A 23,239-nucleotide genomic window follows, 5' to 3' on the forward strand; every position below is an offset into this window, starting at 1 on the left:
CTGGGGAGGAAAAGGAACTGCCTTTCCTGCCCCCAGCCCCCCTTCCCCACTAGAGGTAGGAAACTAGAGGCTTCTCTGTTTTTTACTATATTTTGTTATGCTAATAAGTCACAGTGTAGTCCTATAAGTTTCTTTCTTAATTTAATTCAGTAATATTTTGGGTTGTGAATGTTACTGTGATTTCCAATTCTATTTCGTCTTCTTCCTCAAAAGACCAAGAGACTCAAAGAGTAGAGGAGCTTTTATGACAGGTTCTGCTGTTAGTGTCATCAGAGTGGCCACAGAAGGTCGCATTGATAGGCAGTGATTATCACACCTTGACACTTTAGGAAGCTTCGTGCATGGAATATGGAAAATGCAAAAGACACTGGTGCACATTTGAGAGAGAAGAATTATTAAAAAGACACTTAGTAAGAATGCCAGTTTCTCCCCATCATGAGGCCTTCCTTTCCGTTTTTGGTCTAATGTTTAGCACTGATCAGTAATACCTTTCTCATTGCCCCATGTAAACATGTGTCTAAACTTGTAAGAATTGGTTATTTGTCTTGTCTTTTACTGTCTTTTTATTAATATAAGTGATTTAGGTTTTAGGGGTTTTTTTGGCCAGTGAATGAAGGAAACAAGACCTGTCTAAAGATATACATTTTACTTAAGGCTAACAAGCTGTAGCCTGCTCTCCATAGGGCCTTCAGTTCCTCACTGGTAATTCAGTAAAGAAGAAAAATGTCTGTTTTAAAACTTATAAATATTCTACTAATAGCATAATACAGGGGTTGGCCAACTTCAAGTGACCTAACATACATACTTGGAGTCCTGGAGAGGAGAAACAGAACAATATTTGAAGTAATAAAGAGTGAAAATGTTCCAAATTTGAAGAAAACTATAAACCCACAAATCCAAGAAACTCAACAAACTGCAAAAGAAACAATGAAAAAACTACACGAAGGAACATCATAATCAAATTGCATAAAATCAGTGATAAAAAAAATCTTAAAAGCAGACAGGTTGGTTTTTTTTTAAGACATATTCTGTACAGAGAAACAAAGATGAGAACGCATCTGAAACAATGCAAGCTGGACCTTAGAGCACTGAGACAAAAAATTGTCAACCTAGAATTCTATAGCCAGCAAAAATATCTTTCAAAAATGAAAACGAGATAAAGACTTTTTCAGACATAAAACAGCTAAAAGAGTTCATCAGTAGCAGACCAGCACAAACCACTTGGAAAGCCTCAGATCCAAATGCCAGCTATTACGATTACTTGTTATTTGGTCTTGGACATATTTAAATGTTTCTGAACCTTCAGATTTTCATCTGTGAAAGGAGAAGAATACCTATTTTACGGGATTTTCATGAGGATCAAATGAAATACGGAAAATAATTGACATTTGTTGAGTGCCTTCATTATGCCAAGCACATGTTATCTCATTAAAAATGGAAATAAAATACCCAATAAGAGGCCTGCTACCCTGATGATTTTCTTATGCTAGCATCTCTTTTTTCTTTCTTCAGCAACTGAAAAACTTGGATTATTCTATAAGTTAGCCAAATAGCTAGTCAGTCAAATTTTGATGAAGCACTTTTCCTAAACTTGTTTTCCTTTAGTTACCACCATTAAATATGCTTAACAGTGGGAATTAACAACTTTCCTTAGTAGAATAGACACATCTAGTAAATCATTTTGTGAAAGGGTTAAGTATGTTCTAAACTAAACCTAATTTTTTTTGGCTTGTAATTTGTCTGAGTAATTTTTTTTCAGTCATGTTTATAAAGTTATAATTTATATACTGTTTATCTGATTTTTATTATAAACCTAATGGATAGGGGCCATGTGTGCCTTTATAGTTTATACATTGCCCCACGGAGTTTTTGGCACTCAGTAAATGTTAAATAATATTTCTATTCAGCATTCTGCAGACAGGAAGCATATGGTAATAAATGTCAGAGTACAGGTTGAAAATCTCCCAAAAGTTGTATGTTATATTCTTTGGAAAAACCAGTACAGATATTTTCATAAATGAAACATTTTAAAAGGGGTTTCCCAGATTTATATTTTCTTTAACAAATTTCTCTAGGCTTTGTTTACTTTATTTACAAATTAAAACTTTTCCTCTTCAGAAATAGTTTAATATTAAAAGTAGTATAACATTAATGCAGTTTCATGAGAAAATATATAAATGATTTTGTAGATAGCATAAAGAAGAAGTAATTCATAGTCTGAAGGATAGCATGAAGAAATATTTAGAGGCTTAAGCAACATAAGTCTTTATAATATATTGCAGGAAAAAAATAAACAGCAGGTAGTTCTTTATCATTAAATGTCAGCATGATTTAGAGGTATATCACCGCTACAGCTAAGAAATGGTTAATCATAATCAGGTATATAAAACCATTTAGATAGTATGTATCTAAATTATCTTTCCATAATTTGCTCACCTACGATTGATTTGTTAGCCACGCTTGTTTGATTTGATTTTTGTGACCTTTTTTTAAGGATTAGCATAATCTGAATGGAAAGTATCTGAATTGGGCCATGTTAGTTAACCTCTCTAAGGCTTAGGTTCCTCGTGTATAAAATGTGGATAGGGAATCCAGGCACAGCTTAGTTTGGTGCCTCTGAATCAGATTCTCTTACAAGGCTGAAATCAGGATGTCAACCAGGGCTGTAGTCATATCTCTGCTTGGGAAGTATTCACTACCAAGCTCACTCACATGGCTATTAGCAAGCCCTAGATCCTCTCTGGTTGTTAGTCATGGGCCGCTCCATAGGAGTCCTCACAACATGACAGCTTATTTCCCCTAGAGCAAGAGCTGAGAGAGAGCGTGTGAGCAAGAGGATGGACAAACAAGACATCCCATCACTTTTGTCAGATATTTGTTAGAAGCAAGTCACTAGGTCCAGCCCGCATTCAAAGGGGAGGGAATTTTACAAGAATTTGAACATCACCAGTTAGGGATCAATGTAGTAGGCAACCAATTCAGAGGCTTCTCTACTACACATATGATCCACAGATAGGACAAATCATTGAATGTACTCTGGATGCTCTGAAATTCATTTGTTTAAATTATCCTAAGATCTTACCAAGAGCTTGAATTCAATAGGCAAAATGATTTTACAGTTCACATTAAATATTTTATTTATTCCTAGCAACAATCTAGTATGTTTTGTTGACCTCAGATGTGTTGATATAAACTGATATACTGAGTGACTTGCTCAAGATTACATATCAAATGAGCTGTAAAACAACAACCTTAGTGTAGGTCTTCTGATTCTAAGCCCTGTACTCTTTCCATTTGGCTGTAACTGCCCCCTGAAGCAAAAAAGGGAGAAGACCCAACTTAGGACCAAAGAAAGGTAACTTGTGACTATCCACCGAAAGCAGCCCATCCATTCAAAACAAACTATTCTGTTACCCCAATGCAAAAAGGAAGCATCTTGCATTTAAAGCCCTTCGAAAAAGGCATTATACATCTAAATGTATATACAAATTTAAGAATTTTATTTATATAGAGAGATTTTTATACATAGATTTATACAGAGAAAGGCAGACATAGATAACATTCCATCTTAGACTCTCATGTACACCACACCATTAGGATTTACAGTATTGTTTCAAATATTATCAAGTCAAAGTCTAATACTATTGTAAGGTCTACAACAGCTGTAGCACTGATATACCTCTAGCATAATAGTATCTGTTAGCCTAAAACTATCCCTGCTGGGTAAATTCTATTTGGATGGAGAGATGAACAAACAAAACAGCAGAACTGTTTTGGTGGCTCGGTTCTCCCTTGGCTTCTCCTAAAGCCCTGGACTCCTATGACTTGAGTGAAGACCATGGGAACTCCAGTGAACTTTCTGCTTCCTGTTTGCATTGGGGTAACAGAATAGTTTGTTTTGAATGGATGGGCTGCTTTCGGTGGATAGTCACAAGTTACCTTTCTTTGGTCCTAAGTTGGGTCTTCTCCCTTTTTTGCTTCAGTCCATGAAGTTTCAGCCTACACCCAAGACCCCTCATGTCCACTATCAGAAAGTAGAGTGGTAACGTAAGCAAGCAGATAATAGCTCTAACTGGGTTCAGTGCCTTGAAGTGTAGAGCAGGAAGTGGGAGAGCAAGGGTTATGAGCTATGGTAGTGGTGGTAGTTAGTAGTTATACCCTTCAGATCACCCTGGAGAAAAGAGAGGTAATTTTTTTTAAGGCATTTGCTAAATTCTTAAAATAACTTTGTTGTATGGTTAGTAGGAACATCTTTCTTTACAGGAGCAAAAGAATAGTTCCTACAGCTAATAAGCGAATTTGGCAAAGTGTCAGGATATAAGGCCAATACACAGAAATCATTTGTATTTCTATATAACTAGTAAGAAATAATTGGAATTAGAATAACAATATGGACTAGTTATGGTTTTAGTTTGTGATTACAGATAATTCTCTATAAAATAAAATCAGGGTATTATCAGACAAAATGCAGAGAAAACAGTTTTCTTCTCAATTGAATATAAAGGAAATTGTTGTCTTTCATACACACAGACACACACTTGAGTTTTTCCTTCCTTTCCTGTATAATCTGAGGATTGTGCTTTTTGGTAGTGGTTTGCTAATCCCTTTAAATAACTCATAATGTAAGTATTCCATAGTTTTCATTAACCGCGAATTTCAGCTTTTTTTTAAACCTCTACTCAAAAAACCATACTTGGTTGTTGTTTCATCCTTTTAGCCTGGTTGGTGAAGCAGCAAGCCTAATGCAAATCCTAAATAGCGTGGTGTAGATGAGAGCCTAAGACTTTAATTATGTGTCATTTTATTCACAACACTCAATTCCAGGAAGGAAAAAATGGCTTTGTTGTTGTAAAAGACATATTATGTGAGTATCATTCATTGTAAACCAAAACTGATACTGTATTATAGCATAGACAACAATGGGAACTGATTTTGAAAATGTGACCTGTATGAGAAACTGAATAATAGTGAAAGTTATCAAAATGGAAAGAAGTGTTAATGTGAAATCCAGCCTTCTCAGAAATACTCTTTCCTGGCCTTTTGCTTTTGTTGCTTGTCATGCATGAATGAAAGTGCTGCACTCTCAGGGGAGCAGGAAAGCCTCTGTGTCGGTTGTTTATTTCCTTAATCCCTCCTCCTTTGTGATTTTTGATGTCAGATCTAAAATGGAAAGCCTGTAAATATAATGATTATCACATGGATAATCACCTGCATTAGGAACCGCTCTGCTTCTCTATTCTAACCCTAGCTGTTCTCCACATGTCACATTCACTCTGTGGTTGGATTTTAACTTGACTGCTTCATTAGATTTGTGAAACTCAGTACGTGGCGCCCTGGGGCAGCACAGATGGGGACTTGCTTGTTTTCTTTTCTCACTTTTACTGCGAAGGCACGCTAAAAAGTCCTTTTCAATTTAGTGTGATCAGTTCACTTGGAATTACCCTTGATATTTGGAACCTGCCTTACTATTCTGCCTACCATTTATGCCCCTTTTTTCTTCCCTGATTTCTGACCTAATGCCTTTTCCTTCTGTCCCTCCATGCAGTGAATCTGAAGACGAAAATTCTGCTTAAAATTCTTACTGGGTCAAACTGTTCCCCTGTGTTGTTTTATTTGTTTTGCTGAGAGGGAAAAATAAATGTTGTTCCATCATTGTATCTACAAACACCTTCAGATCAGAGGTTAGCTGTGGGAAAGTCTGCAGTGATGTGAGCCAGCTGCCTTCTCTAATGGAGTGACCGGGGGCACCAGCCCAAGATCAAAAGAAGGTGGGAGGAAGTCAGGAGATAAGATCTTTTTAAGCCATAGAACAAGTGCTTAGCTTTTCAATGATAGGGCACAGCTCTGCAAACCTGTGTGAGGGGGCGCTAAGATAGAAAATTGAGTTGACTTTTCTTCAGCATGTCCTTCCTCAGTCAGAAATATGTTGGTGCTTGGAATAGTTTACAGATGTGGAAGTGTCCTAGGGCCCAGTTTCCTTAAAGAATAATGATCTGACATTTATAAATGTGCCTTCTTGCAATTAGTCAGTTCTACTATACCGTAACAGATCACAGCCGATAGCTTCTTACATTTGTGGGAGCAGAACTGGACATTAAAAAGGTAACTTAACTACTGTATGTGAATTTTAAGTTTTTACGTCTTAGTGCAACTTCAGTCATACAGATTCTTCATATTAACTTTGTCTTACAGTCCTCTAGGTTTCTTTTGTGCCGCTGATAAAGTTCCATGTAAATAAGTAGTTCTCGCAGGGTTTCTTAGTTGTCTTTTCCATATAAGAATTAGCTTGGTTAGTTCTTGAGTTGGACAGCTTGGAAAAGTTCTACGTTGATATCTTTTGAACTTTATCCTTTTCCTTGACATCCAGGCTAGCAAATGTTATTGACTGTGTGGTATACAAGATTCTAGTGTAAGTAAATTGTCAGAGAGGCCAGCCTTGCTTGCAACAATTGTCAAGATCATAATTCCATTTTTTTAAAAATCTATATCAAGTAAGGTTAACTCAATCAGCCTTATGCTTCTGTAGTCAACAGCCTAAGGAGTTGTACTTTCAGCTTATCACTTTCTATTAACTTCAGTGTTCAGCTGTAATGGTCTATTTCGACCTTTTCAAACCCTCAAAGTGGTTCTTTAAATTTATATGCTATTAGTATATTGGACCATAAGTGCATACATACTTTTCTTCCCTGTGTTTTCCTTAACATGTAGATAGTACCCAGATTTGTGCTGGAGACATTAACTGTAGTTTCTGCCTTACATGGTTTGGTGCAGCAGTCGTTTTAGTTGGATCTGCTCACTACTCAGGCTCACATCCCATCCTTCTATTAATATCTCTTGGCAAAGATAATTTTGGAGGAATGTAAGTTAAGATGTAGAGGCTCTTGACAGTTGTCTGCAGTTTTTTTTTTTTTTCCATTTTCAAGGGGGAAGTGGAATGGAAAAGTAATATTGCCTCCATTTTCTGTATCAGTATAAAATGAAAATATATATGCAAAGCAGAGTGAAGAAAGGGAAAGGATTTGGTTACACAGATGTGTTCTTTGTCATTTGATAACCTATTATAAGGGCATTAGAGTATATAATAAGGTTCATCAGATTGTGCCCTTAAGATATATTTAATATCCAGAAAAACATTGTTTTAACATTTTTAACTGTATTTTTAAAATGATGTTCAACTTCTGTTACCCTGTCATCTTATATCAAAGAGAAATGGGGGGTGGGGACTTTTTATTACAAAAATTTTCAAACAGGCCAAAAAAATAGTAATACTGAATACATCTAGATTCAGTCATTAACATTTTACCATTTTTGCTTTACTTTATTTTTTTTAAGTTTTCTAAAATAAATTACATATAGCATGCCATTTTATCCCAGAATACTTCAGGATACACCTCTAAAAATCTAGAACATTTTCCTTATCAAATCGATAATTCTTAATATTATCTAATTCCCATTTCTCCACTTGTCCCAAAATGTATTTTATAGCTGGTTTCTTCAAAACAGTTTCCAATTAAAATCTGTATATTGCTTCTGGTCATTTTTCCCCTCCCCACTTTATCATAACATTGACTTATTGAAGAGACCAAGCTACTTGTCCTGTATAATGTCCTGCATTATGGATTTGTTCATATGCTTTCTCAGTGTATCATTTAACTTGTTCTCCTATCCTCTATATTTCCTGTAGACTGCAAGTTATTGAATAAAATTTTTATTAATTCATGTTAAAAACTTTATAGCTGATGCTGTGTACCTTATACTGCATCATAACAGAAGACACGCTATTTTTGGTGATCCCATTATTAATGATAAGTGATAGGATCGATCACTGGGTTAAAGTGATGACAGCTTGATCCTTCCATTATAAAGTTATACTTTGCTCCCTGTGACCAGCATGTGATCTTTGATACTTTGATTCCATGAAATACCCAGTTCCCCATCATCCTTTCACCTAATGAATTTAATATCCATTGATGATCCTTGCCTGAATAAATTTCATCAGGGATTGCAAAGTGGTGGGTTTTCTGAATCTATACATTTTTTAGCAGACGTTTTTCTCTACAGAAGAGTTTTCGGAAAGGTGTTGTTTTAATTAAAAACATAACCATCAGCATCTTCCTTAGGTTTCAAATGATTTTCCTTGCTGGGGTCAAAACACCTGAACTCACAGTGACAGCTACAGTAAAAACATGTACTATATCTTATTTCAACTTGTGAAGTGTGTTGACATTATGCTGCCTTTTTTTTTATGCCAAGGTAAAAAGAAATCTTTTTTTTTTTTTTTTTTGGTGTAAGAATAAAAATTGAACTATGTGGATATATTGAGATAATTGTGTAAAAAGAAGACTGAATGAGTTTCAGAATGGATTATTTCTTCATTACCTAGCACTTTATAATTAACTGTTCTTTTTTTTTTTTTATTTCAGGAAGCTGCCACTTTTGCTAGAGAGCAAGGCTTTGAGGTGAGTTAACCCACAATTGTACACTAAACAGATCCTAAAGGTTTCTTCTAGCTGATAATGAAGTTCTTTTGGACAGTGATTGATGTGCTATTATACTCTCAGAGCCTCGCAGCAGTTGCCATGGAAACTTGGCAGTCGTCATGGTTTCTTTGTTCTGCCAGCACAGTGTTATGACGCACTCTGCTAGGTCTGCACCCAACATCGCCTACAGATGTTATTTATTGAATTTTGAAAAGCCTCTTGGGAAGCCAAGAGGTTGGGCACGGTTTCAAGCTGCCTCTGCAGATATGGGGCCTGTCAGTTTGTTCAGTTAAAAAGCTACCTCATTAGCTGCATTACATTTCATAAGGATTCACTGCTAAAGCAGTGGTGGAGCAAGACTAAATAGTGAAATATAATGTCATTTAAATAATTTCAACCCTACCACATGTAGATTATCATTATGTAAATTAATTTCCAAAAGTTGTACTTAACAGTTGTTAGGAACTGATTATTTTAAATACTGCTCATGTAAACTTCCTGTTTGAATCTCTTTTTTTCTTCTCTTTTTCTTCTTTTTTTTTGATAGCATAAAACATATACATTTTCTGAAACAAAATATTGATACTTGCTTTACTTTCCAGATAATTGATTCTGTTTTCCTCATAGAAATATTATCTTGTCAAGATTCCAAACTCCATGTGGTTGTTGTTGGCAAAATTAAGATAATAGACAAGACTATGTTTTTACCTACGTAATATCTACCTTCCAGTCTATCGTTAGGAAACACTGACTAATCTCAGCGCAGGTTAATTGACAGAGAATTCACTGAGTTTGTGAGTTTTATGACTATCATATTTATTTAGCTAGAACTACATAGAATACTGTGTTCCATACAGCAACTTGGAATGTTTCATGGTAGTAATTTTTTAACATTTAATCTGACTAGAGCTGGAACATACAGAAACTCTCTCCTTATTTGCATACTCAGTATTGTCTACCATCTACAGAAGCTGTGAGCATTGATTGGATGTATTAGTAAGCTCACTTTGAACTCTTTAGAGAAAGGTGTTGTATGAAATTGTGATGGAAATGTTATTTAAATGTACTAAAGACAGATTCATTATCAAGCAACAAAGTGATACATGTGTATGTTATCCATGTCATAGGACTTGACAACCAGGCATAGGGCTTCCTTTTCTTGGAGGAAGATAGTGAGCATGTGGTATAAGTATTCTACTCTCAAGATCTTATGAAAAAAACTGTATCAGGGTATGAAACTCTGCCTCATAATGCTCAATTAATGGCAACTTTGATAGTTTCTTGGGAGTTTGCTTTTTTTGTTTTAACATATTCTCATGAATATGGGGTTGAGTCACATGAAGAAGAAGGAATAAAGATTTCCAAGTAATTTTTGTCTAATTTAAGTTTCACTTTGTCATTTCCCAAACTGGCAATTGATATACAGGGCTAAGTGTAATGAAGGGAATATTCAATTTAAAAGTCAAATGTTTTGATCATGAGACTATACGTAAACGTTTTCAGTCATGTTTTAGTTTCACTGATGTGAAATTTCAGTATTAACAATTAATACTCTCTGTTGTTACATCAAAATTCTCCAAAGATAAAAGCCTGCAGAGTATAAATTTGTGTCCTGTTTTCTATGCTAACATTTAAAAATGTACTTTGGTTCTAGAAAATAACCAATTTTGTAGATGCTTAGAAATATAACATGTTGTATAACAAATGATCATGATTCAGTAGTACCTTGATAGTAATTTTTAATAGTTTATTAAACCTTACTAATTCATAGTTTTATTGCCCCCTTGAGCTACATGCTTTGTATATGCCTGGTTTAAATACAGTCTTAGCAACAAACTACTTTTTCTATTTTCTACTAACCAGCACCATATTAACCTTTCCGTTAGTTCTTACTCATTGATTCTAGAGTTGTTTCTTTTTACCATAAATCTGCCATAAATGATTACAGCATATAAACGAAGTGATGATGATTATAGTAGGATACCTTATTACCTCCTGACATAGCAAAATGACTCAGTTGTTGATTTGACAATGATGTGTTAGATTGGTTAAAGCACACAGTGTCTTGACGTGTCCCTTCATGGGTTCCCTAAAATATTATACGCATCGCAGAATCTGTAAGAGCCATGAGTAGAATACCCTGAAGTAAGTATTGTTAATAAAATATAATCCATGTATGGAGTGCTATCTGGAGAAACTGAATGATTTTAAAATGTCATGAAAGTTTCCTTAGTCCATTAGATAGGAATATGAAAGCATAGGTTTGAAACTTGGTATTTTTAAAGACTCAAACAAGAATAAATCACTTAACAGTTTAATGTCTATGGAAATGTGTCAGTGCTCTCAAGTCTAGTGTGACAAACTAGACAAAATCTGTGTCTTATTCTTCCCAACTTTAATTTTACCTCTTAATTTGGGGCATGAATGAGAGGAGAGAAATGAAAAAATTAAAAAAGAAAGGAAAGGTGGGCATTTTTTTCTTCCCACAAATCCACTGTCCTACCCTCATTTTCTATTATAAATCCCAGTCAGTTCCCAAAGCCACTGAGTGTTGCCACTAGTGATCTGTCTGCTAAGAGACCAATCTAAATGCCTCTAAAAATAACCAGTGTTTATTCATCAGGAAATATCCTCAGCAGCATTGTTTATGATATTCTGATTAACTCCTCTGCAAATTTTAGATAATCTTTCTTTAAGAAAAAAATCTTTAATCTTTAAAATGAATTGGGCAATTTTCAGTAAGAAGAGGCAGCTTAGGAGGGCACTGGAGAATGAGATAAAAACTGGAGCTGGGCAGAGCACAAAGCAGAAGAGAGAAGATTTTTTTATATATATATAGGTTGATGGAAAATTGCATAGTGCCCTGATTTAAATGACAGACCTGCTAAGAATTTAAAATGACAATTCTTGGGGTAAAAAGTTTCGTGAGGCCTTTTATTATTTTGGAAAATCGGTTCAGACTGCAGTGTGTTTTTAAATCAACCTTATCTTGAACTGAACTGATTAAAGGTTTGTATTTTTAGAACCTAAATAAAAATAAGGTACTTAGTAACATGTTTCATTATGAAACCTTTTTAAAGCAGTATTGAAAATTGATTTAAAGTGAAGGACATACCTCCAAAACCTAAATAAAAATATTTTTTATATTTTCATTCTCAGTGAAATAGAGTATATGCCAAATGATGACGAGAACTCATCCCTTTTCTATTGGATCAGTTATTCAGTTTTACTCCAAGCAACAAATTTTACTTTTCTTACTTTAGATCTCTAAAATACAATACTTCTAACCATAGAGGAAATAAAGCAATCTTTTAACATTTTCCTACTTTCCCTACAGCCCTTGACTCTACCCAGAGGCTTCCAGGCTTGTAGTCTTTCTCTGACCAGTGACAACTCTATCATCTTATACCACTGAGAGAGGAAAGTATTGAATTGTGCTATCCAATACGCATCTACTAGCCACGTGTGGCTATTTAAATTAAAATTAAATAAAATTTAAAATTCAGTTCCTCAGTCTCTTGGCACATTTGAAGTGCATGCATATGTAGATAGGGACTACCATATTGGACAGAGCAGATATAAACATATACATCATGACAGAAAGTTCCACTGATCAGCACTGGATAGCAAGTCCAGAGAGTTTCAGGAGGTATTGATTCCCAAAGAATTCTCCAAGATTTTTCTAAGGTTCCTGTGTTCCTTACAGATACAAAGAATGCAGTGAATGATCACCAAGAGTTTCTGGAAATAAGACACTAAGTCAGGTCATGCTGGCCAAGAGAGTACAATGCTGCTTCCCTAGGTGACTGAGTCCCAAATGACAACAGTTTTAAAACACTAGATTAACAGAAAGAGATACGATAGTCTTCAAATTCTCTTCATTTAATCACTTACTCATTCAACAAATATTTGCTGAGCACTAACTTTCTGCCTAACACTTTGAAAACTTGAAAAATACAAATATCTAGCTATGACAGAAAAAAGCAAAACAAATAAACAATAGGGAAACAAATTTCAAACAGAGGGAACAAGAGTACACAGGCCCTCAGACACGAAAGAGCATAATATACTGTGTACTCCAGGAACTGACAGGAGGCCAGTGTGACTGGAATGGAGTGAGTGAGGAGGAAGTAGTATGAGACAGGACGGAGGCTGACACATCATATGAACCCCATAATTATTATAGGAGTTCCTATTTCGGAAACAAAGCAGAATACGCTGTGGTTAAGTGAGGCAATGTATGCGGACACCACAATTGGTATTCTACAAGAGTAGGTAGATTGTGACAGTATTGTTTAACATTTGTATCATCAGCTTGTTAAAAATGGAATGAAGAGAATATATTCTGTTTTGTTTTGTTTTTTTTTAGTTTTGGCTGTGTTGGGTCTTTGTTGCTGCGCACAGGCTTTGTCTAGTTGCAGAAGGCAGGGGCTACTCTTCGTTGTGGTGTGCAGGTTTCTCATTGCGGTGGCTTCTCTTGTGGCGGAGCATGGGCTCTAGGCGTGAGGGCTTCAGTAGCTGTGGCTCATGGGCTCTAGAGTGCAGGCTCAGTAGTTGTGGCGCATGGGCTTAGTAGCTCCGCAACCTGTGGGATCTTCCCAGACCAGGGCTCAAACCCGTGTCCCCTGCATTGGCAGGCAGATTCTTAACCACTGCACCACCAGGGAAGTCCCGAGAATATATTCTTTAATTTGGAAAACAATGCTAAATTTAAGGTGTGTGATCACCAGTGACAATAAAAGCATAATTTAACATTTATGAAATGATTCACAGTTTATAAAACCTTTTCTAACATATCATCGATACATTTAATATTCATACAAACCTGGTGGGTCGGGTAGGTAGGGCATGTATTGCCATATCAGTTGAACAGAAAAAATAAGCTGCATGACTTGTTCAAGGTCATGTAGGTAACAGACAATAGAGCCAGAATCAGAGCTCAGCTCTCTGAGTCTGGTACTCTTTACTATATAAACTACACTTCTTTCCTTCTCACACTCTAACATACTGGAGGAGGAAATTAGATTTCCAATGACCTTGGAAAATGAGAAATAGCTGGACATTCAGAAGATGAAATTCACTAGGGTAAAATACAAGCCAGAATAATTAAGAAAAAATATCATATTTAAATGCAAGATCAGCAATGACTTGTGAATGTGGCATAAAATGATTTAGGATAAAGATGCTCTAGTTTTTTGGTTACAACAACAGAAGGCACATTGCCAGAATTCATAGAAGCAGTATAATCTGTGGATAACATGGAAGAGTATAATCCCTGGAGTTAGACTTTGTGGGTGCTAGTCCTGACTCCACCTCTTAGTATGTTTATGACCTTAGGAAGTTACTTAATCTCTCTGTGACTCAATTTCCTCATCTATAAAATGGGGATATAGTAATAGTGCCTATTGCCTAGAGCGGTTAAGATTTAATGAGTACTTTAGATCTACATACATGGCTCTTGGTTTCTACATCTATGAAATAGGGATATAGTAATAATACCTACTGCCTAGAGTGGTTAAGATTTAATGAGTACTTCAGAGTGCTCATAGCTATTTATACATGGCTCATAGCTAAATTGTGTGAGCTTTCTTCTACTTCTCCTTCCTTTTTTCTCTTTGTCCTCCCTTATTAGATACCATAATTGAATTCTCGATACTCAAAACTCTTGAGGCCCTTTCTGGAGATTTTGAGGCAACTTAGGATTTGACAATTTTGGAAAGTATTAAAATGACAGTAAATAGAGGAAATAAATTAATATTTATTAAGTACTTGGCGTATGCTAAATATTGCATTAAGCTCTTTCACTTACCTTATCTTCTTTCATCCTCACAAAAAACCATTTTTAACTTTTTATTTTGAAACAATTTTAGATTTAGAACATTTGCAAAAATAGTACAGAGAATTTCCAGATACCTTCACTCAGCTTCCCCTAATGTTAACATCTTACATAACCAGGATGTAATAATCAAAGTCAGGAAATTAACATTTGTACAGTGTCAGTAACTGAACTACAGAATTTATTCTGATTTTACCAGTTTCCTCTAATTTCCTTTTTCTGTTCCACAATCTAATCCAGGGTTACACGTTGCATTTATTTGTCATATTGTCTTAGTCTCTTCCTATCAGACAGTTTCTCACTTGTTCCTTGTTCATGAACTTGATACTTTTGAAGAGTACCTGTCAGTCATTTTGTAGAATGTCCCTCAATTTAGGTTTGTCTGATGTTTTCTCATAATTAAATTGAGGTCATGCATTTTTGGCAGAAATACCACAGAGATCACCCTTCTCAGTGCATCACATCAGGGATGTACATGATAGCCCAGTGTCTTACTGTTTGCCAGGTTAACTTTGATCACTGGGTTAAGGTGGTACTTATCCTCTGTGAAGTTACTGTTTTCCCACTGTAGTTAATAAATATCTTGGGGGCAATATTTTGAGACTGTGCAAATATCCTATTTTACCCACTAATTTTAGCATCGCTAAATTTGATCACTGGGGTTTGTGATGTCTGTCAACTTTCTCCACTGTAACATTTCTGTTTTTCCTTTTGTAATGAATAAGTATCTTAGGAGGAGATACTATGAGCCTATGCAAATATCCTGATTCTCTTTAGACTTTTGCCCACTGATTTTAGCATACTTCACTCCCAACATCTTTTAACACAAATATTATTGTCTTAGTTTTGTCGGGAGGTTTATTTACCTGCTTGAGAGGTTTATTTACCTCCTTGAGGTCACACAAATAGTAAATCCAGCTGTGTCATACTCCCTTGTAATTTCATCATTCTGTTAAGATATGTTAACCCAGGTATATGGGAGAAGAATCTACCAGGGGATAGGGGAGGAGAGGCTACAGAACTCGAAATATATATATTGTTGGGAAGACAAAATTGAGATTTTAAGAAAAGTTTTTATACTAGATGGGAATCAGCTGTTGAGGGCGAAGCAATGACTCCTCAAAGCATAGTGAGAAATTTAGATTTGGTGCACACTGACAGTGCTCCAAGAGGGACAAAGGGGTTTTGCACGAACTGTGGATATCGATACAAATATCAACAGAAAATATAGCTTAACCTTTCTGTAAAGATTTATCTTTTGTATTTGAAAAGTTTGTTTCCATCTTGAATTGCCATTTTTATAAGATTTAATCTGAGACATTAAAAAAAATATTTCTTTGATTAGGATACCAAAACTACCACAAAAAATATATCTTCTCACAGGGTTGGTATAAGACAACCGAATCTCACTCTTAATTCATTCCTTATACCACCTAAAGAAGGACCTCTACTTAGAAAACATCCAGTACATGCATAAGATTCCGCTCCCAAGATGGTAAAGTGAATCTTTCTGGAGTTTGCCTCTTACCTTTACTTAAGATGAACTGTGCTCAATCATAAGCAAAAATCCTACAGCAGTAAAATACGTGTTTGATAAGGAGACTGAGAGAATATATGTAATTTTTTTAATGTATACATTTATTTGGGAGAGTAAAGACATTATTATTATAAGACATTGGGAATAACTAATAATAAGGACCCATTGTATAGCACAGGGAACTCTACTCAATACTCTGTAATGACCTGTATGGGAAAAGAATTTTAAAAAGATATGTGTATGTATATATAACTGATTGACTTTGCTGTACACCTGAAACTAACACAACATTGTAAATCAACTATACTCCAGTAAAAATTTAAAAAACAAACAAACAAACAGAAAAAAGACATTGGCATTTTGAGGGGTCCTTTCAACTGTTGTCAGTCATTTCTAATAGTCTTTCCCCTCAAACTGAGGGAATTTCTTCTCATGTTATCAGAGTTCAGGCTTAGTTCTCTTCTAAAATAAGCAACCAGAAGTGGAATAGTCAGCATGTTTGAAAGGTCAGCGCATTGTCCAATCACAAGTGGCTATTCTTTTCAGAAACAACAGTCCTCTGGAATCATGATGTTAGGTATAGGAGAAGCTTAGGTTCATATATCATCCAGAATTTCTTAAGTATTTTGTGAATAAACAGCATACAAATATTTCACTGATGACCATCATACTTTTAAAAACATCGTGGTTTCTGATGTTGTCTGTAACCAATGTGACTTGTCTGCCTTACTACCTAAATTCTTCTGTCCTGCATCCTAATTAAATTATTTTCTTAGATATATTTCCCCTCTGGTATGTGTTTCTCTCTCCATAACTGTTTGAAACTTTACACAGTGATAGAGTAAACTACAAACAAACCCCAAACCATGGGCAATTGTAGAGGCCCACTGAATTCAGACATGGGTTTTTAAGTTATCTAAAATTGTTGAAAACATGATTCTAAAAATCTAACCCATAGCTCAAGAGTTAGATTTCAAGACAGACGTTTATGATGTAAAACTTCGCAGCCTGTGTGATATGCAAAATAGCATGAAGTTTTCTAGAATTAATTTGTAATTTTTAAAACTTTATCTTTAAAAAAAGTAGTTCTTTCTCTTATTTTAGTTCTTTGAAAAATTTGTCATTATAGTAACTGCATTATTTCCAGAATCAGCATAATTATGCTCTGTAAACCTCTAAAATAATTTAATATTACTCTTTTTACAATCTCTCATTAATTGGAAATTTGAAAACTGTGTTTTTGTTGATATCAAAGAAATGTTAATTTTTAAAAGTATGGTAATAGTTATATGGTTATGTTTGAGTCATTACCTTACAGAAATACATACTAAAGCATTTACATGTGACATTAGTATATGAGATTTGCTTCAGAATAATATGAAAGGCAGGTGGATAAAGGTATATAGATGAAATAAGTGTCATCATAAATTTAAAATTGTTGCATCTTGATGGTGGGTTCCTTGAAGATTGTTATACTATTCTGTTTACTTCGGTATGTGGTTAAAATTTTTAAATAATAACTCTTAATACATCTTCAGGTCTCTCTTATTTTGAACATGAGAAGATAAATCCTTAATCTACTAATAAAATTTTAGTTTATTGTATTGGTTATGAGAATTTTTTTCCTCCTTTCTATTAATAGACTGAAGACATTAAAGAAATAGCCAAAAAGACCCAGGCCCTTCCAAAGGTGAACTCAGAGAGGCAGCGAATCGTGGTTTTCACCCAAGGGAGAGATGACACCATACTGGCTACAGGTATATGTGGAAACTGTGGGAGAAACCCAGTATTATGGAGATTAATCATTCTAACAAAATTCTATATTTTTTCTATTATAATTTATTCAAAGCAATGTACTTTTTCCTTTTTTTTTTTTTTTTTTACCACCTTCATGCCTTTCACCCCATCTCACCTCCACCCCCATTTCCACCTCTGGCATCCACCAGTCTGTTCTCTGTATCTATGATTTTGGGTTTTGTTGGTTTTTTTTTTTAATTCTTCATATAAGTGAGATCATACAGTATTTGTCTTTCCACGTCTGACTTCTTTTGCTTAGCATAGTGCCCTGAATGTTCATCCATATTGTTTCAAATGGCAGCATTTCCTTTTTTATGGCTGAATAATATTTCAGTGTGTGTGTGTGTGTGTGTGTGTGTATACCACATTTTCTTTATCCATTCTGAAGTCTGTCCATCCTGAGTGTCTATCAGTGGACACTTAGGTTGTTTCCATGTCTTGGCTATTGGAAATAATACTGCAACGAACATAGGGGTGCAGATATCTCTTTGGGTTAGTGTTTTTGTTTCCTTTGGCTAATTGCTCAGAAGTAGAATTGCTGTATCATATGGTAGTTCTACTTACAATTTTTTGAGGAGCCTCCATACTGTTTTTCATAGCAGCTGCACCAATTTACATTCCCACCAACAGAGCACAAGGGTACCCTTTTCACCATGTTCTTGCCAACATTTATTTCCTGTCTTTATGATGACTGCCATTCTAACAGGTATGAGGTGATACCTCAATGTGGTTTTGATTTGTATTTTCCTGATGATTAGTTATGGTCAACACCTTTTCATGTACCTATTGGCCATCTGTTGTCCTCTTTTGAAAAAATGTCTATTCAGATCCTCTACCCATTTTTTAACTGGATTATTTGGTTTTTTGCTGTTGAGTTGTATGAGTTCTTTATATATTTTGGACGTTTACCCCTTATCAGGTGCATGACTTGGAAATATTTTCTCCCATTCCATAGGTTGCCTTTTCATTTTATTGATGATTTCCTTTGCTGTACAGAAGTTTTTTAGTTTGAACCCCCACTTGCTCATTATTGCTTTTTTGGCCTTTGCTTTTGGTGTGCAATCCAAAAAAAATCATCATTGATCAATATCAAGGACTTATCCCCTTTGTTTCCCTCTAAGAGTTTTTTGGTTTCAAGTCTTACCTTCAAGTCTTTCATCCATTTTGAGGTGATGCTTATGTATGTTGTAAGATAGTGGTTCAGTTTCATTCTTTTGCATATGGCTGTCTGGTTTTTCCAACGCCATCTATTGAAGAGACTATCCTTTCCCCATTGTATACTCCTGGCTCTTTTGTCATAAATTAATTGACCATACATGTGTGGGTTTATTTCTGGGCTCTCTGTTCTGTTCCATTGATGTATGTGTTTGTTTTTATGCTGCAGTACTATTCTATTTTGACTACTATCTTTGTAATATCGTTTGAAATCAGGAAATGTGATGCCTCCAGCCTTGTTCTGTTTCTCAAGATTGCTTTGGCTATTCGGAGTATTTTGTGGTTCCCTACAAATTTTAGGACTATTTGTTCTATTGCTGTGAAAATATACCTTTTATTTATTTATTTTTTAATAAATACACCTATCTTCTCTCAGAAAAGATTTCATTTTCAAGAACTTAATTTATTAAAATTCAGTTGAGTAAATCCACATTGATTTAGTTTATTTACTTTGATATTTTGGAGATAGTGTCAGTCTAGAAATGTCTTTCCTGAAAAAAAAAAGACATTTTACTTAGCAAATACCTGTGCTTGAATAAAATAAATTTATCTGATTATGAGCAAATAGAATTCAGAAATAAGTTACTTCCTTAGTTTTAAACTTCAAGAACAAAACCTCACTTCTGTTTTTACTCAGCCATCTATTTTATAGCACTCATATAACTAGAATAGAGGGAACTTCCCTGGTGGTCCAGTGGGTAAGACTCCGTGTTCCCAGTGCAGGGGGCCCAGGTTCGATTCCTGTTCGGGGAACTAGATCCCACATGCATGCCGCGACTAAGAGTTCACATGCCGCAACTAAAAAAAAAAGATCCTGCATGCTGCAATGAAGATCCCATGTGCCTCGACTAAGACCCAGTGCAGCCAAAATAAATAAATAAATATATATATATAAATAATTTTAAAAATAAATAAATAGAATAGGAATTTCAGCTAGTAAACAAACATTTATTGATTAAAATGAGTAATATTGTCAATATGATGCCGCCTACTATTAAAGCCAAAATACAAACCTTTAAATACTCTCTGAACCCTTAGGATTAAAACCAGTTAACTTATAATTATTATAAACAGTAGCAATTATTACCTCTGTGTTTGTTCAGTACTCTGCTGAACACTGAAATTTAAGATAGCCTTAAATATCTAACTGGAACATAAAATTGGTACACATCAAAGTATGAATACAACAAAGTATAATTATATTTCTTAATTATTGGTACAGAGTATATGGGTTGTATTGACTCAGAGAAGGAGATCAGTAAAGCTTGAAGAAAGAAGTTATAGTGAATATGGAGTAAATTTTTTATTGAATTAAATATATAAGCCTGAAATGGGTGAAAAAAGAAATTATTGTCAAATTGTGGGGAGAAGGAACCCTACAGTTAATTTATTTCAACTTTCTTATTTTAGAATTGTCAAAAGCAAGATTGAGAAATTTACTTCAAAAAATATGTTTCAAAATAATTCAGTGAGTGGTAAATAGTGAAGTTGGGTTATAGATGAAATGAGATTTGTCATGAGTAAATAATTGTGGAAGCCATGTGATGGATATATGGGGGATGGTCATTATGCTATTACTTCCACTTCTATATATGCTTAAAATTCTCCAAAATTAAAAGTATATAAAACAGAAAGAAAAGTAAAAAATAATTTTTCAGACACAATTCAGAGATATTAAGTGGTTTTTCCCAAGACACATTGATATCCTTGCTAAGCCTTGAATTTTAGGAAGGATTTAAAGAAAGGAGGGCAGTCCAGTTAAAGAGGACCATGTGAGCAAAGGCACCAGGTAGTATATAATCTTTAATTGTTGTGACAGGAAAAGCCATGTTGTTAATTTGTACAAGAAAGAAAAGAAATAAGTCATGAAAAGATATCCCTTCATTGATAATAACTATCTGGATTGCTGTCTTCCTATAGTATGTGGCCTGTTCCTGTCTTAGCAATGAACACTGTTTAGAAAAGTGAAAAACATGCAGATTTCTTATAGGAACTGTTATACTGCCTTCAGATTCATAAAATGCAATTTGTTGCTCTTTATGGAGACATTTATTTTAAGGCTTTATATATTCCAGATCTACATATTGTACAAGTGTCTTCCTCGTTGTGAATTTGCACAATTTTCCCAAAATTGAAACCTTTAAAATTAGCTTCCCCTTCCTGTGACTGAATTTCCTTGTCAACTCATTTTGTTCTTTATTAAATCTATTAAACCATTCTTAAGGATGCTTACCAGCAGGAATTTATTTGAGGAAAGACGCTGGCTAATCTTTGCTGTTCCTACTATATGAAAATGAACTTAAATTAGGGGATGCACTATATCTGCAATGCATGATAAATACAAGATGGATAGAGAATCTGTTCAGCGGTGTCAGCTACAAAAGCAAACATGATAAATGTTAATGCAGTTTTGAGCCCTGGGATAAGCTATTCAATGCACAAGCATAGCTGAATCTCTTTGCTATGTTGTTATTCATGGCAGCCAAATAAATGTCAATAATAAAAGAGAATTAAAGATTTTCATTTCCCAGAGGCAATCCTCTAATACGGCTTGATCTTTCATTTCATTTGTAATTCGTTCTCATGTCAGGATGCAATCATTCGCCAGGCTCTGGGTGTCATGTTAAGTCATTTAATAATGATTAAGAACATAAAAATGCTTGGCCTGTGGGGCAATTCACAGAAGAGATGCCAATTTGTTATTGTTTTTCCTCCTTTCCTCTTGAATATGGATCAGCTTTTTCCCACCTCCTAGCATAAAATACTAATGGAAGATGGGGAAGGAATGTGTCCCTTAATTTACCATAAGTGACATTCCAGAACAGCACAAGGCAGTGCTAGCACACTTATTAAAACACTAATTAGGAATTCGTGTTTTAGTTCCTTAAACCTCACACTGTAGAGTACTTTTAAATGATCACTGCTAAGTTTGTGACATTTAGCGATAATGTAACAAAATTAGTTTCCTTGGTATTTAATTCTAGAGACCTTTCTCCTTTTGAAATACAGAGTCTGTAAACTACTTTCTCTTATTTTATAAATGTAATTCTTTGAATTCCTCGCCTATAAATTGCTTGTGAATCTAAAGCCTTTTCCACTTACCCTATTATTTTGGTCACCTCTATTTCATTTGGGTATCCATCCTCTATCCTTCCAGCCCAGAGGTTTTGTCACATCATTGGCTCATTGCTTACAGGATAATTGAGTTCCGAGCTTTTTGGGGGGTGAGGGGACCTGAGGGGGACTGGAAAGTAATGAGTAAGAGACTAGGGATGAAGAGCAGGAAGGAAAAGATGATTCTATCCATTTTGATCCTTTTAATGTTGAATGAACCTGTTAGAGGAATGGGAGTCAGGTTAGGGAAATCGTTTCTGTGTCTATAAACTTTAGAAAAACTAATACTACAGATTACCTACTGGAAAGCAGCTGCTAATAAGGTCTTTATATATTAACATCTTACTATGATAAGGACTGTAGTGAAAAAAATAAAGATTTTCTACATACACATGTGTAAATATATATACATATACATATATATGTCCTTATAGGAAGTTTAAATTTCTCCAAGTTTCCATACTAAAGTTATCACTAAAAATTGGAGGAAGCAATAGGACTTTTGTTCTAAATTGAAAATAATGCATTTTACACAGTGGCTGTTATGAGACAATAAAATAGGTCCACTGAAGAATAAACTGTAGACTTTTCTGAATACTTTCAGAGTGCTTTCTGGGCTGTTTGAATTGTAATTTTGCCCACACAGAAAAAACAGACTAGGTCAGAGGTTTTCACCTGGAAGACTGGTGCTGTTATATTAGAATCACCTAATGGGCTTTTGGTAAATAGAGCCCTCCCTTCATAAAAACACCTTCCCCTCAACCTGATACATCCCTGTGAGGAGTTAGAATATACATCCTCAAGAAGATGTATAAGAATGGGGGTGATAGAGTCTGAGGGAAGGGGAGTATAGGATTGTGTATTTGTTGAAAAACCTCCCTTAGGTGATATAGCAGTGCTGTCTATCCTCCATCTCTCACGTTGAGAACCATTGGATTATGTGATTTAATAATGTTTCTGTGAGTTCTATGATCCTATGGGATAATGGAAACAAAACCTTTTAGCAGCTAAGCATCTAGTACTTCAGTAAGTCAGGCCTTGTTGAATGCTTCTCTTTCTCAATAAATCACAAAGTAACAAGGACCCATCCACAATAACAAGCAATCTACATACTACTTTAAATAGTCTCCTGCCTCTGGCATGCTTGTAATGTAAGATAGTCACATTGTAGTGTCCTTTGTCATTTCATTATGGGTAAATGGGGTTATTGAAGTTTCTTGCCTTCATGTTCTTGAGTCCTTAAACTTGTCACCCCATTTG

General features: G+C 35.0%; 1 protein-coding gene across 12 annotated transcripts in view; it reads left to right on the forward strand.

Moving 5' to 3' along the window:
• Positions 1-23,239, forward strand: part of ADK (adenosine kinase) — a 499,862-nt gene that overhangs the window by 406,187 nt on the left and 70,436 nt on the right. For all 12 annotated transcript variants that reach the window (XR_014249407.1, XM_082408790.1, XM_082408793.1 and 9 more), the window contains 2 exons: positions 8,424-8,459; positions 17,496-17,610. Coding sequence is in view for 11 of the 12 variants with exons in the window: in XM_082408790.1 (XP_082264916.1) it covers positions 8,424-8,459; positions 17,496-17,610 (151 nt within the window). In the remaining variant the exon portion in view is untranslated. The remainder of the gene's footprint in view (positions 1-8,423; positions 8,460-17,495; positions 17,611-23,239) is intronic.

This window comes from Balaenoptera borealis (assembly GCF_965194805.1).
Source record: "Balaenoptera borealis genome assembly, chromosome: 10".
Lineage (NCBI taxonomy): Eukaryota > Metazoa > Chordata > Mammalia > Artiodactyla > Balaenopteridae > Balaenoptera > Balaenoptera borealis.